This window comes from Myotis yumanensis, unplaced genomic scaffold (assembly GCF_028538775.1).
Source record: "Myotis yumanensis isolate MYYU_CA2020_CCGP unplaced genomic scaffold, mMyoYum1.0.hap1 SCAF_2, whole genome shotgun sequence".
NCBI lineage: Eukaryota > Metazoa > Chordata > Mammalia > Chiroptera > Vespertilionidae > Myotis > Myotis yumanensis.
Genome location: NW_027223753.1, coordinates 5700914 through 5715439, shown reverse-complemented (window position 1 = coordinate 5715439; position 14526 = coordinate 5700914). Strand labels below are relative to the sequence as shown.

Below are 14526 nucleotides of genomic sequence, written 5' to 3'. Positions count from 1 at the left end.
TTGCCTTCTTTCCTACTTTGTTACTTCAGCACACAGATGCAGAAATAATGTTTTAATTACTAACCATTAAAAAACAAGGCAGTCAAAACAAAATTTGTACTTAAAAGCCGTTTATTCTCCAGAATAATTTTGTTTATCTAAATCTCAAAGTCTCTATGTAGCAATTATACTGTTGTTGGCAAACTACTAAAGAATTTGCCTGCAACTACAATTAACATATCAGTGTGGTAACACTGTAACTTTATATTAACTCTTCTATCACAGCATGTGTGGGGTTTGTTAAAAATCCCAGTGACATCTTCAGCAAACTTCCTCTTCCAAAAGCTTCCCATAGCCCAAATTAAGAAAAATGGCACACAATAAAAGTATTTTATACACCATTTATATACCAAAACCATAAAACCAAAACCCATAAGCAGCCCCCTCCCTACTCAGAATAATGTATTTCCAGAAACATATTAAAGTGGTAAAGCACATTGCTATAAGGAGGATTTGCACAAAAGACTTATAATTATAACGTTTCTTAATTATTTAAAATGACAAACTTAGACTCCAAATCTTATAAACAGGATAAATGTACTCTATGTTCATGATATACTCAATCCCTTCATATTAAAAATAAACATACAATAGGAAGAAAAACTACCAGCTCTATTAGTGTCACAATTTTATTAACTAGGTATAAAATAAATATGCTAGCTTAATATTAAACAAACTCTCAGTTAACAATCATTCTACTCTTCCTTAGCAAATGTTTGTTAATTTTAATTTATTGATTTGAGAGAGAGAGAGAGAGACATCAATTTGTTGTTCCACTGACTTAGGCATTCATTGGTTAATTATTGTATGTGCTCTGACCAAGAATTGAACTTGAAACCTTGGCGTATTGCAGGGGTGCAGTACCTTTTTTTCTGCCAAGGACCATTTGGATATTCATAACATCATTCGTGATCCATACAAAATTATCAATTTAAAAATTAGCCTGCTATATTTGGTCAAACATTTAATTAACTCATCCCTAATGCCTTGGCAGGGCCAGACCAAATGATTTCGCTTGCCTCATGTGGCCCTCAAGCCAGAGGTTCCCAACTTTTGGGCGTATTGCGATGATGCTCTAACCAAATGAGCTACCCAACCAGGGCCTAAGCAAATTTTGAATGATTTTGAAGGGAGATCATTTGGAAGGTCTCAGCTAGCTTTCATTCAGTATAAATGGAACAAAGCTGTCTGAGCTAATATTAATATCCTTTTTATTCATAATTTCCCTACATTAAGAAAGGACATTAAAATAAATTTTAATCTGCCTTAGCTGGTTTGGCTCAGTGGATAGAGCGTCGGCCTACAGACTGAAGGGTCCCGGGTTCAATTTCGGTCAAGGATACATGCCTGGGTTGCAGGCTTGATCCCCAGTGTAAGGCATGCAGGAGGCAGCCGATCAATGATTCTCTCTCATCATTGATGTTTCTCTCTCTCTCACCCTCTCCCTTCCTCTCTGAAATCAATAAAAACATATTTTTTTTTAAAAACTTTAAAAAAGGAAAAAATAATAAATTTTAATCTAACAGTTAAATTCAAGTTAGACATAGACATTCACAGTATTTACACAGAATAGTAAAACAATATAAATATTTGAGAGGCAATATGTATAGCACCGAGGTTAAGAGTGAGGGCTCTGGAGCCACACAGCATTTTCTGGTTCTCCCAATTCCTAGATGTGCAATTCCAGGCAAGTTAGCCAGTGTCTATCCTCCTGCCTATGAATGGGGGAAGTAAGAGTAGGTATGGCCTGGGCAGTGGGGCTCAGAGTGTCCACCCCTGAACCAGGAGGTCACAGTTCTATTCCTGGTCAGGGCACAAGCCCTGGTTGGGGGCTCAATCCCCAGTAGGGAGCATGCAGGAGGCAGCCAATCCATGATTCTCATCAATGATGTTTCTATCTCTCTTTCCAAAGCTCTCCCTTCCTCTCTCTGAAAGCAATAAAAACTTTTTTTTTTAAAAGTAAGTATCTGCCACAGGACTATTGTGAAGATTAAATGAGTTAAAATCTGTAAGTGCCTAGTTGTGCCTGACATGGCTTAAGTGTTCATTACTGTTTTTAATTACTAATCAAGCTCCCCTCCCCCAGTAAAAGGCAACAGAGTACAAAAAAACCCAAACAAGTAAAATCTGCTTTTGTTTTTCCCTTCATCCATTTTTGCCCACTCAAGTTTACTCAGTTACAAAAGGAACTCTTAGGTATAAGACCAGAACAATGTCATAAGGAAACAGTAAATGTAGTTAAATCATTTCCTCACTTAGGCAGCTTCTGCTAATTCTGGCCATATTGTTTTCTGTTCTGCCAAAACAAAAAAGGCTTCCCAGACATTCCTATCTCTCCTGGCCCTATCCCTCAATTATTTAGATGTCTTCCCTCAATGCTTTCATTAGCAGTCATCACACGGCTTTTATTATTTATCTAAGACAAGACTAAAAGCTCTCTGAGAGGTTTGTGGCCTTCCAGCCTATCCTTGCTGAATTAACAAAAACCTGATGTCCTATAGATGCTCTCAAAACCTAATTTCATATTTCCACCAACTCTACTTATACATCAATCATCCACAAACAATAGAAATGTTTTCATAAAATAAGCACAGTTCTTGATATACTACCAAAAATTAAGTCTATGAATACCTACACTTCGCTTACCATATGACCAAAGTAATGGGCCCTTCCAGGATCGCACTAATGGCATTGCTAGCTCCCATTACAGTGCTTCACACCACACTGGGCAACTAACAAAAGCAATCAGCATATGTTGGTGGCATGAACTTTTATTTTATTCTATTTTTTTAAAATATATTTTATTGATTTTTTACAGAGAGGAAGAGAGAGAGATACAGAGTTAGAAACGATCAGCTGCCTCCTGCACATCTCCTACTGGGGATGTGCCCACAATCCAGGTACATGCCCTTGACCGGAATTGAACCTGGGACCTTTCAGTCTGCAGGCCGACGCTCTATCCACTGAGCCAAACCGGTTTCGGCATGTTGGTGGGGTGAACTTTTAAAAATGAACTCCAAAACATCTCTTGAGCACTACAAATGTCATACAGCTGAAAGTAATATAATGTTACAGCAACTGTCCATATATGTAAAAGCCTAAGCAACCATTACGACCAAACAACCAGAATGACCAGACAACCAGCTGGTAGCTATGATGTGCACTGACCCAGACCTTGCTGCCGGGGCCCTGATAACCCCGAATCTGGTTCACCTGCACCCCGGATCCAGACAGGAAGGAGGGGGGAGCCTGATTCCTCGTGGAATTGGCCGTTGGTTAGCTTGCTGCTGGGGCCCTGACAGCCCTGAATCTGGTTTACCCACACCCTGGACCCAGGCAGGAGGGAGGAGGGAGCCTGATTCCTCATGGAATCGGCCGTGCCTTAGCTTGCTGCTGGGGCCAACCTCCCACGGCCCTTCCCCCCAGCAGGTCGCTTCCCCCATCCCCCAATCACCAGCCAGGCTGAGGGACCTCACTTGTGCACGAATTCGTGCACCAGGCCTCTAGTATTTCAATAAAAAATAAATTAGCCTGGCCAGCATGGCTCAGTGGTTGAGCATCAACCTATAAATCAAGAGGTTGCTGTTCAATTCCTGGTCAGAGCATATGCCCGAGTCGCAGGCTTGATCCCGAGTGTGGGGCATGCAGGAGGCAACCAACCAATGATCCTCTTTCATCATTGATGATTTTCTCTCTCTCAATCTCTCTCTCAATCTCTCTCTCTCTCTCCCTCCCTCCCTTTCCCTTCCTCTCTGAAATCAATAAAAATTTATTAAAAATGAATTAATTAAAAATGAATGGGACATGGCTGCTTTCTCCAATGGAAAAACAACAACAAATGCACATATAAAGGCCATATACAGTACAGTTTGGATTTTAATTAAGGCAACCTCAAAAGTCTAGAACAATGAGATGCAAAGCAGCAAAGAAAAACTAGGCTTCCTACATTTTATCCAGTCTTTTCTCTTTGCTATTTTGGGATCTAGATGTGAAAACAACTTATTTAGATTATTGAAAAAGTGTAAATTATACCCTGTAATAAAAAGCAGTTGCAAACACACAATATCAAAGGCCTCCTTCAATTTAGTGATAGCTTCTATTGTTCCGCCTTTAAAATATATATATTCTCACTGAATGTCACAATTTGGGTATCAAAACTAACCAAAAATAAAAAATTTAACAAGTAATTTTTCAAACACTGCTCTTTACGGTATACCTTATTCTGAGAGAGGCTAGGAAGCCAAGACAAGTGGAATCAGAAAACTGAGACAGATAGTTAAATAGCAGTTTGCAGCCATCATATATAGATATAAAATGACCCGATATGTAACATATTTTATTTAATATGTGAAAGTGCAAGGAAAAGATAAAAGAAATATCCAACAAAATGTTAATGATAATTCTCTCTCAGTGGTAAGATTTTGCTTTCTGCTTTGTGAATGTTCAATTTGCCAACTGCTTTTGTTTTGAAAACAAAGGACATTATGCGTTCTTTAAATTTTAGAGCTGATTGGTTTATATTAATTATGGATATACTGAATAAATATGTTCAATAAATTGTTCTGAAATGGGGTAAGAAAGAAAAAACCTGCACTAAGAGAGCTAACAAATTATCTTCCTTTAGTATTTTTTCCCTAAGTAAAGGTATTAAACTAGGATGAAAATCGGTGACGTAAAACTGCTATCAGCAAGAACACCAGAGGATAATGCCTCAGCAGGAGTTAGAAAAGTTGTCAGTAAGTGGGTAAGATAGTGATATGCTACTATATGCTACAAAAAAAGGGGGGGGGGGGGGGACTTAAGCCAGGCATTCCTGAAACTCCAAGCCTCATTTTGCTCTAAAAGAAAGCATTTAAACAAATGATTATTTTGTATATATTTCAAAGATATTTGAAAAAAAAAAGGTATAATGAGAAGAAAAATTACATATAGCAAATGATGCAAGAAAGGTAAAGCAAAGTCAATTTACTGAATACCTATGAGCCACCAACTGTTTAAGGTGATTAGGGATATAAAACATAGTCTTAAAATATTCCCTTTTTCCATTAGGTTGTCTTTCTTTTTTTAAAAAAAATATATTTTATTGATTTTTTACAGATAGGAAGGGAGAGGGATAGAGTTAGAAACATCGATGAGAGAGAAACATCGATCAGCTGCCTCCTGCACACTCCCTACTGGGGATGTGCCCGAAACCAAGGTACATGCCCTTGACCAGAATCGAACCTGGGACCCTTGAGTCCGCAGGCTGACGCTCTATCCACTGAGCCAAACTGGTTAGGGCAAGGTTGTCTTTCTTATGAGATATTTTACAAGGTGAGAAACTTCCTGAAGTAAGGCATAAGGCAGTAAGAAGGACCCCACAGCCAGACAAAAGAACCACTGAAAAAGAAATAATGTGCTACTTACTTGAACTTGCTGGGAAAATGGATAAAAAAATAGCCCAGAATAATTACAGAATAATTTCCCCCAAAATACCACTGCAGTATTTTCCGAATATAAAGAAAACAATAACAAGAAATGGCAGTTACGTCAAAAGGATCCTCTTTTGTTCATTGTAGTAACCAGAAGACACATAATCCTTAGTTGTTCTCAGATCCAGGGCTATAAATATAAGCCCCACAGCAGATACTTGTGAAAAATTATAAAATCTGCAAAAAAATCACACTTTCAACACCAACAGGCCATTAAGTTTTGTTCATACAATCAACCAACCCATTACTGACAAATGCTGAAAGTCATCTGCATTTTGGGAGTCAAACAAGATGGGAAGAAGCAGAAGAGTTTAGATGATATGTTTGGAACTGACCAAACACAATTTTATTTTTGTCACATACCAAAATGCCTTGCTAACACACTCCAAAGTAATCAAATGCAATAAAAGTTTAAAGACACTGGAAAACAAAGAAATACACCTCACATCTCATCTAGAAGAGGGTGCAGTCTAAGTAATGCCCTTCTTTACGACCGTAAACTTTATCCCAGTAGAAGAAAAATGTACGAAACGTAGGGACACATTCCAGAATTTCCACTGAGTAAGTTGCCACATGAGAAGTCATGAAATATTAAATAATATTGTGTCAGATAGAGAAGAAAAAACAAAGTATGTTTTGGATCTGAGGAAAAGGAAGGGAGGCAGCCTGCTTTAAGGCGGGGGCAGAAGAAGGATCCCGATGTAAAAAGGTCCCGCAGCAAAGGCAGTGGCCAGTAGACAGGCCTGTGCTAAAGAAGGGCAGTAAGGATGACGGGCTTCCCCAACCCTGACACTGAGAGAAGGAAACTGACAGTGTGAGACCCTCCCTTTACTTACCCATTCCAAAAGTCCCTCTCAAGGACAAAACTGGTTTCAACCAACTCCAATTGAGTAAATGCAGTATCATTTCACAGGCAACTCTACTTCCCACCCCCCAACACACACACAACACGCACACACACGCACACTCACGCACACACAGCTATAGCTCCAAGTCCTGACACTACAGGATAAGTGCCGCTGGTACTCAAGCTGATCTCAATATATTTTACTGACCTCTTCTTCCTTTGCTGTATAAGCCTCTTTATCTTCTTATTGTTTACCTTCTTACATTCCAATAACTGACTGTCATTTAATCATTAACATAAAAAGTAAGCATTCCTGTCTTTGTAAAAAGGAGGGGAAAACTGGCTAAAAGGCTTCAGAAATAGGGAATAGGAGGCAAATTTCATGGACTTGTGCCTATTCCTGGTCATTGGTATAGACAGGCACTGGAACACTGATCTCTATTTGTAAGATTAAGACTTTGTGTGTGTTTTTTCCTTTGCTTTTATACTACTTTTAAAATTAAATATTTAGTAGATATGTAGCAGATATATTTATAAAATATATGTAGAGTTTAAACAATAACAAAACAAAAGCCTGGGTACTCCCCAGCCAGTTACTGAACATGGCTCTCACCCTGCAGTTCCACTGGATGACCCTCCCAGATCTCTTGGCCCACCATCCCCCCTCTGAAACATGCTGAATTTTGTCATTATTACCTTACTTTTCTGCACAGTTTTACCCCATACACGTGTTTATATGGAGTAAGGAATACAGAACACAGCTTTGCATGTTTTGAAATTTATATATTTTTAATATATTTTATTGATTTTTTATAGAGAGGAAGGGAGAGGGATAGAGAGTCAGAAACATCGATGAGAGAGAAACATCGATCAGCTGCCTCCTGCACACCCCCTACTGGGATGTGCCCGCAACCAAGGTACATGCCCTTGACCAGAATCAAACCTGGGATCCTTCAGTCTGCAGGCCGATTCTCTATCCACTGAGCCAAACCAGTTAGGGCTTGAAATTTATATTAATATTAGAGGCCCAGTGCACGAAATTCATACATGGGTAGAGTCCCTAGGCCTGGCTGGCAATCAGGGCCAACCTGTGGGGCGACTGGGGTGGGCGATTGGAGGGTCCCTGCTGGCCCCGCCTTGGCTGGCCTGGGGTCTGCGGGCTGGGGGCAGTATTGCATTGAGCATCTACCCCCTGGTGGTCAGTGCGCATCATAGCGACTGGTCGTTCCACCGTTTGGTCGATTTGCATATTAGACTTTTATTATATAGGAAAATATATGAGCTTCCTTTGCAACTTGTGAGGCTGTAGTTTATGTATGGTGTGTGTGTGTGTGTGTGTGTGTGTGTGTGTATGTTGCAGTAATTCTCTTCTTTGCTATATTCTATAATATATATGTACCATGGAGTTCTGGTCAAGATGGCAAAGTAGGTAAACACTGTGCTTGCCTCCTCCCAGGACCACAGTTGTAGTTGTATTACAACTAAAATCTAGAACAATCAATGTGGAGAACCCTCTGAAGACTAGCTGAACAGAAGTCTAAACTAAGGAGTAAGGAAGAAGCTACACTGAGACCAAATTCATAAGTAAATAAAATATAACATGATTTATTTATCTAGTCCCTTGCTGATGGATACTGGGTTGTTTCTAGGTGGGTTTTGTTTTGTTTTGTTTTGCTCTAAGAAAAATGAGTGCTATTAGAAATTCAAATGCCCAAATCATCAGCAGTTTTAGTGACTCCCAGAGGAATGCACTACTTGGTAGAGGTTATAAAGAGAAATATGACTGGGCATGTGTAAGATACACAGTTCACAGAATGAATCCCGACAAAGAACAGGTTAAAAGAAGTAGACATCCCATCTCTCAGGACCGAGCCCATGGTTAGAGATGGACAAGTAGTAGATGAAGAGCTGGGTTTATCCTACTTCTCCAGCCACACTGTGAAGCACTTCGGGTGCTATGTTATGAAATTCACACTTTAGTCTGATCGAACTATAATTAGCCCTGGCTTATCCAAGAAAAGACTTAAGGAGATCTCATTCTGATTCAAGGCTAGTGCCTCTTAACCCTTTTGGGGGACACAGATCTCTAAAAATGTAATGGAAGTGATTACTCCCTCCCAAAGAAAATGTTTAAGACATTTTTTTTGTTTGATTTTATTTTGCATATAATTTCAAAGGACCATCTTGACAGACACTCAGAAGTCAATCCACAGACCCCAAGAGAAGAAACCAAACTAAAATGCAAGTGAGAATTAGGTAATACTAATGAGAGAAAAAATATCTAAAGACTTAAAGACTAGAATACAAAATTCTAACCACTTAACCAAATAGAAACAATAAAAGTTCATCAAAATGCAGCAGGCGACTCTGGTAAGGAGGTAACTAGACAATAAAAAATGCTGCCTAAGTGGGAGAAACTTGGAATATAATGGGATATTATTAAACAAAGCCATTTGTGTATGCACTCGGGTCTCAAAAATGTCAAGGCAGTAACATTTATCTGTGCCATGGAAAATATTCCCTCTGAGACCAGAAAGTGCTTAAATAAAACTGCTGCTACTCAGTTTTCAGATCTGGCACATTCCCTAAAGTACCCTTCACCCTCTTCTACTTTTTCATAAGGTATCTTATGGCAGGAACATTCCATCTGCAATCAACTATAATCCCTGTGAGCAGCAGTTCAGGCTAGCTTGCCAGCATAGAAGTCTTTTAATGCAGCGAACACATGTGGCTATAGCAAATTCACTTCATTTTTTCAACAATTCTAGGTTCAAAATGCATGCTCTCTCCCAACTTTAAGTCCAATGTGGTTTTTGTTTGTTTGTTTGTTTGTTTGTTTTTTTAAGCCATTAATACTTTCTAAACATAGCAAGTGGCTCACTTAAAATCTCTCATTTAAAAAGCATCTGGATTGCATATTAGTCAAATTACTAATAAATTGCCATGTAAAAAACAACAGAAATATAAAAATTAGTAGAAAACCAAAAACGCCAAAAATCCTAGAGAAAAACGACTCTGATACAATTAGATAACTAGCTTTCCAAGAATAAACACCTTTCAAGGAACCACAATTACTCCAAGCCCTGAGCCATGACAAAGTAAGTATTTAGCTAGAAAACTAGCCCTACTTTTTCCAAGGCCAATTCAGCGAAAGAGCATTTTTGTTCAAGTAGCTTAATGGTAATTTAAAAGTCAAATTTCTCCTGCTGAACACTGACATGCGAGAAGCAATCTACTATAGCCAGATGAAGGTGAGAAGTACCAATATCTAGTCATAGCACAAGTTCTAATAAGCCACAATTCTGAAAATTTCCCCAAACTTACTGGATGTTTAGTTTATAATTCTATTTATTCCTCAAGGTCTAGCTAAAATGCCCTATCATCTATGAATCTTACATGTGCCCTTTGCCAAACTCACATTTGCACTTTTTAAAAATCCTTTTTTATGGCAATTATCACTTTCATTTACTTTGTATTGAGGTTATTTTATTATATCTTATCTCTCCTACCTTGAACTAAAAACTCCTTAAGGGCAAAGTCCTATGGTACATACATTTCTGTAATTCCCTACAGGCACACAGTTTAGTAGACTCTCAAAGAGGAAGGGAAAGACAGAAAGGGCAGGGCAGAGCAAAGACACTCAGCCTGTAGTCTAGAAAAGTTTTGGACAAAATATGATGGAAAAACCATTGGTAGTTCAGCACTTTGCTTAAGGTGGTCCACAGACTGGTTTTTATAGAACTAGTACAATATATCCAGGCCTACTTTAACCAAATTATTAATTACTTTTAGTAATAAAAACCAGCTCTAGCCCGTTTGGCTCAGTAGATAGAGCATTGGCCTGTGGACAGAAGGATCCTGGGTTCAATTCCGGTCAAGGACACATGCCCAGGTTGTGGGCTCAATCCCCAGTAGGGGATGTGCAGGAGGCAGCCAATCAATGATTCTTTCTCACCATTGATGTTTCTATCTCTCTCCCCCACTCCCTTCTTCTCTGAAATCAATAAAAATATTTAAATAATAAATAAAATCGGGCATTTCCTCTTTAATGTTTTATCAAAAGACATATCAAGCCCTAGCCGGTTTGGCTTGGTGGATAGAGCATCGGCCAGTGGACTAAAGGGTCCTGGGTTCAATTCCGGTCAAGGGCACATGCCCGTGTTGTGGGCTTGATCCCCAGTGTAGGGCATCCAAGAGACAGCCGATCAATGATTCTCTCTCATCATTGATGTTTCTATCTCTCTCTCCCTCTCTGAAAACAATAAAGATATATTTTTAAAAAAGACATATTAATATTTTCAATAGTTCTGGAGAGATTTTTTATGGGTTATAAGCAAAAATTGATACATAAGACATAGCCTCACAAATTTTAAATTTTATGGCCCTATCCTAAAAAGGTGGCCAACCAGAAATCTTATTTTCTTCTCCAGTTTGTTATCTACCACAAGTGAAAACATCTGAAATCTTTCATCCAGAGTGAATATCATATTTGGGTAATTTTACTTTTCTACCTTAAACTGACATTATTTTCTATGCAATCAAAATAAGGCAAAAAAGAGAGCTATGTATCTTTAAAAAATGAGATCTAACACCTTTTTTTAAAATTAGCCATCAATAATCTCTTAATGAGCTTTTAATCCATCTGATTAAAAAAAACAGCAAAGTCAGAAAGTCAAGCAGACCCAGACCCATTTCTCATAACTACCCAGAACTAAAGAAAATGTTTTAATTTTACCACATACTCTAATAATTTTATTCTCTTGGACAGTCAATGGATTACTGTTCTTTTGTATTCTGTTTAGTACTTACCACACCATTAAACATACATAAAGTAGATACTTGCTAATAAATACTAGTAAACCCTATTACCTTATTATGGATAGTCTTTCATGCTAAAGCCACTCATATATGAACTCTAACGAACAAAATAAACTGATGAACAAAATAGATCCAGAGACACAGAAACATAGAACAGACTGCAGACTCTGAGGGAAGGCAAGGGAGAGTGGTGGTGGTGGGGAGTGATGATCAACCAAAGAACTTGTATGCATAACCCATGGACACAGACAATAGGGTGGTGAAGGCCTGGGGCGGAGGGCAGGGGCGGACTAGAAGGGGTCAATGGAGGGAAAAAAGGGGACATATATAATACTTTCAACAATAAGTATTTTTTTTAAAAAAAGAAATGAAAATACAATTATTAAATTAAAATACAATTATTAAATTAAAATAATAGTAAAGTATAAAGTGGTAAGTGGTAATACCCAAATATTCATGTATCTTGATCACAGCAAGAAGGGACGGAGGAAGAATAGAAAAGTGAAATATAACTGACAGAAAACAACATGTACTTACTAGTCGAGTTGCCTTGCATCTGAATGATGCACTTGGACTCTTTGCTGGTCTCTCGAGAATTGAAAGGCCGCACTCGAACAGCCACCTTCACTGAGGCTCCCGACATTCTGATGGTCTTGTTATATAATTGCAGTCCAGAAATAAAGAATCAAATCTTCTTTTGAAGTTATGTTCAAGTTTCCTTTGAAAATAAAAAAGTTCCATAGAAGGCAGTCAGAATTAAAGAAAGCTTGGGCTAACTTGAGCATATGAGCTACTTTCTTATATATTAGGACTATTTTTGTTTCCATTTCTAAAAACCTCATTCCCTATAAGTCTTATATTCTCGACAGTAAATTATCCATTAGAAAATTAAGACTGAAATTTGTTTTCCTACTCCATTACCTCTTTACCATACGTAAAAAGTCCCTAACCTTAATTTAATAAAAAAAAATGTAACTGCAAAGTAACAGGCAATTAGCTTGCTCTGTTTTTCTTACACAAGTACATTCCCATCTGCAAAATGACTTAATACTTTAAAGAAATGCACTGAACTTTCTGTATACTTCAATTCTAGCTTGAAACATTCAGTTATATGATGTATAATTAAACAGCAAAGGACAAAGAGTTCCAGCTCGCTCCTTTAACTTCTATGTACTCAAAGATTTCCTTAACTTAGATCCTTTCATATGTATCTCATTTGACCCTCACAACCGTTCTGTACAATAAGCAGAGAAGACTCCAAGAAACAGAGGAAAAAATGTGAATATTTTTCAGAGGAATGGTTTCCCTCTCAACAGAACAAAACAGACACTCTTCTGTGAAAAGAATCCATATAAGTAATTTCCACAAGAAAAACCAAATCTCAATCCGTACTCTATCCCGTTAATCTTCTATGTATATAAAAGGCTAATAGGCAAACTGTCTCCTTGGGAGTTCAACGGGGAGACTGGGAATTCGATTGCTTGCTATGATGTGCGTTGATCACCAGGGGTTGGCGTGGAACAAAGGAAGGCCCCAGCCGGCAGCTGGCAGCCAGGGAAGGAAGGCCCTGATCGGCCCTGATCGCTGGCCAGGCCTAGGGACCCTGCCTGTGCACAAATTTTGTGCACCAGGCCTCTAGTATAAACATATTCAGGAACCAAACAAAAGAAAAATACTTTTGTGTGCAATTAGCAGGGAACCACAACAGAACTTAATTTAAATCTGACCAATTTTTTTCCACATAACTAAGTAGGAATGCTAACCTCGTTGCACAACTACAAAAGTTTTCCACAAGAAAAGGCATAACAAAAAAAAAAGCTACTCTCTACTTCATTACCTATCTTATTTTCTCAACAGCATTATCACTATTTGGAAGTCTTGTTTTTTGAAACATGTCTATTGTCCATCTCTCTCACACCACCATCAGAATGTTCACAGATCTTATTCACTAGCACTTAGAACAGTACCCGATGAAAGAACTCAGTAAATGTTTGTTGAAAGAATGAATTGAGTTAAATTTCCCAGTTGTAAAAGTTGTCTGTTCAAGTCCTTTGCCTGGCTTACTGACTTTTGTTTTTGTTCCAAATGATTACAGTATTTATTAATACTGATATTTTCATATTTGCTGAAATGCCTTTCCCAGTCCCTTTCCTACTTTATTTTACATTAAACATAGTTCTTTAAAAAAAAAATTTTTTTTTTATTGATTTCAGAGAGGAAGGGAGAGGGAGAGACAGAAACATAATGATGAGAGAGAATTATTGACCAGCTGCCTCCTGTACATCCCACACTGGGGATCAAGCCTGCAACCGAGGCATATGCCCTGACCAGGAATCAAACCATGACCACCTGGTTCATAGGCTGACGCTCAACCATTGAGCCACACTGGCCAGGCAGATAGTTCTTTTTTAATATATTGAACATTTCATTTTTCAAATGAAAGCTTAGAGTTTTTAATCCTCCCAATCAATTTGGCATGATCTAAGTTAAGTACCGTACTTTGCCAAGAGAGAATGAATGAAGCAGTCCGAAAAAGACAGAACACATTTCAACCTCTAGAGTCCATTTTGATATACAGCCATCATCTCAACATTTAACATGTCCCATTACTTTCTCCCCCAAACTAGCAATCTCTGCCAATCTTCCTATTTATATCTGGCCCCATACCATAAATCTTAAGAGTCATCTTTGTTTCCCTCTCTTTGAATTCTTCTATTAGTGTTAACATTATTAATGAAATGCCATATGAAAACTTTAAAAACTAATTTGCATTTTCTATCTCTTACTTCCTCTCATTCCCATTGTCATTACCCCAATCTATGCCCTTACTAACTCATGCTTAGCATACTTGGAATAGCGGAACTGATCTTTGAGTTTTTAGGGGTTTCTCAGGTGTTTTTTTAAAAAATATTTTTATTTATTTCAGAGGGAGGAAGAAGGAAGGAGAGCGGTAGAAACATCAATGATGAAAATCACTGACCGGCTTCCCCCTGCGCCCCCAACTAAGGATCGAGCCTGCAACCCAGGCATGCGCCCTGACCAGGAATTAAACCCAGACCTCCTGGTTCTTGGGTCAACATTCAACCACTAAGCCACACCAGTCAGGCAAGATTTTAGTTTTAATTAGGGTTGATAAAATAGAATCGTACAAAGGTCTTTTGAAACACATATGGTGACAGAAGGAAACTAGACTGGGTGATGAACATACACATGTAGTATTATAAAGTTACACACCTGAAATTTATGTTATTAACCAATGTTACCCCAATAAATTTAATTTTAAAAAAAAAAGCAAATGAGCCTAAACTCCCCAGTGTTGAGATAGGCCCCAGGTATGGGTTGTTTAATTTC

The 14526-nt window shown here is 38.3% G+C and overlaps 1 protein-coding gene across 7 annotated transcripts in view; it reads right to left on the bottom strand.

The window, feature by feature from the left end:
- Positions 1-14526, bottom strand: part of KIF1B (kinesin family member 1B) — a 132373-nt gene that overhangs the window by 105659 nt on the left and 12188 nt on the right. For all 7 annotated transcript variants that reach the window (XM_070404052.1, XM_070404054.1, XM_070404053.1 and 4 more), the window contains exon 2: positions 11713-11893. In XM_070404052.1, coding sequence (XP_070260153.1) covers positions 11713-11818 — 106 coding nt within the window. In that variant the 5' untranslated portion in view covers positions 11819-11893. The remainder of the gene's footprint in view (positions 1-11712; positions 11894-14526) is intronic.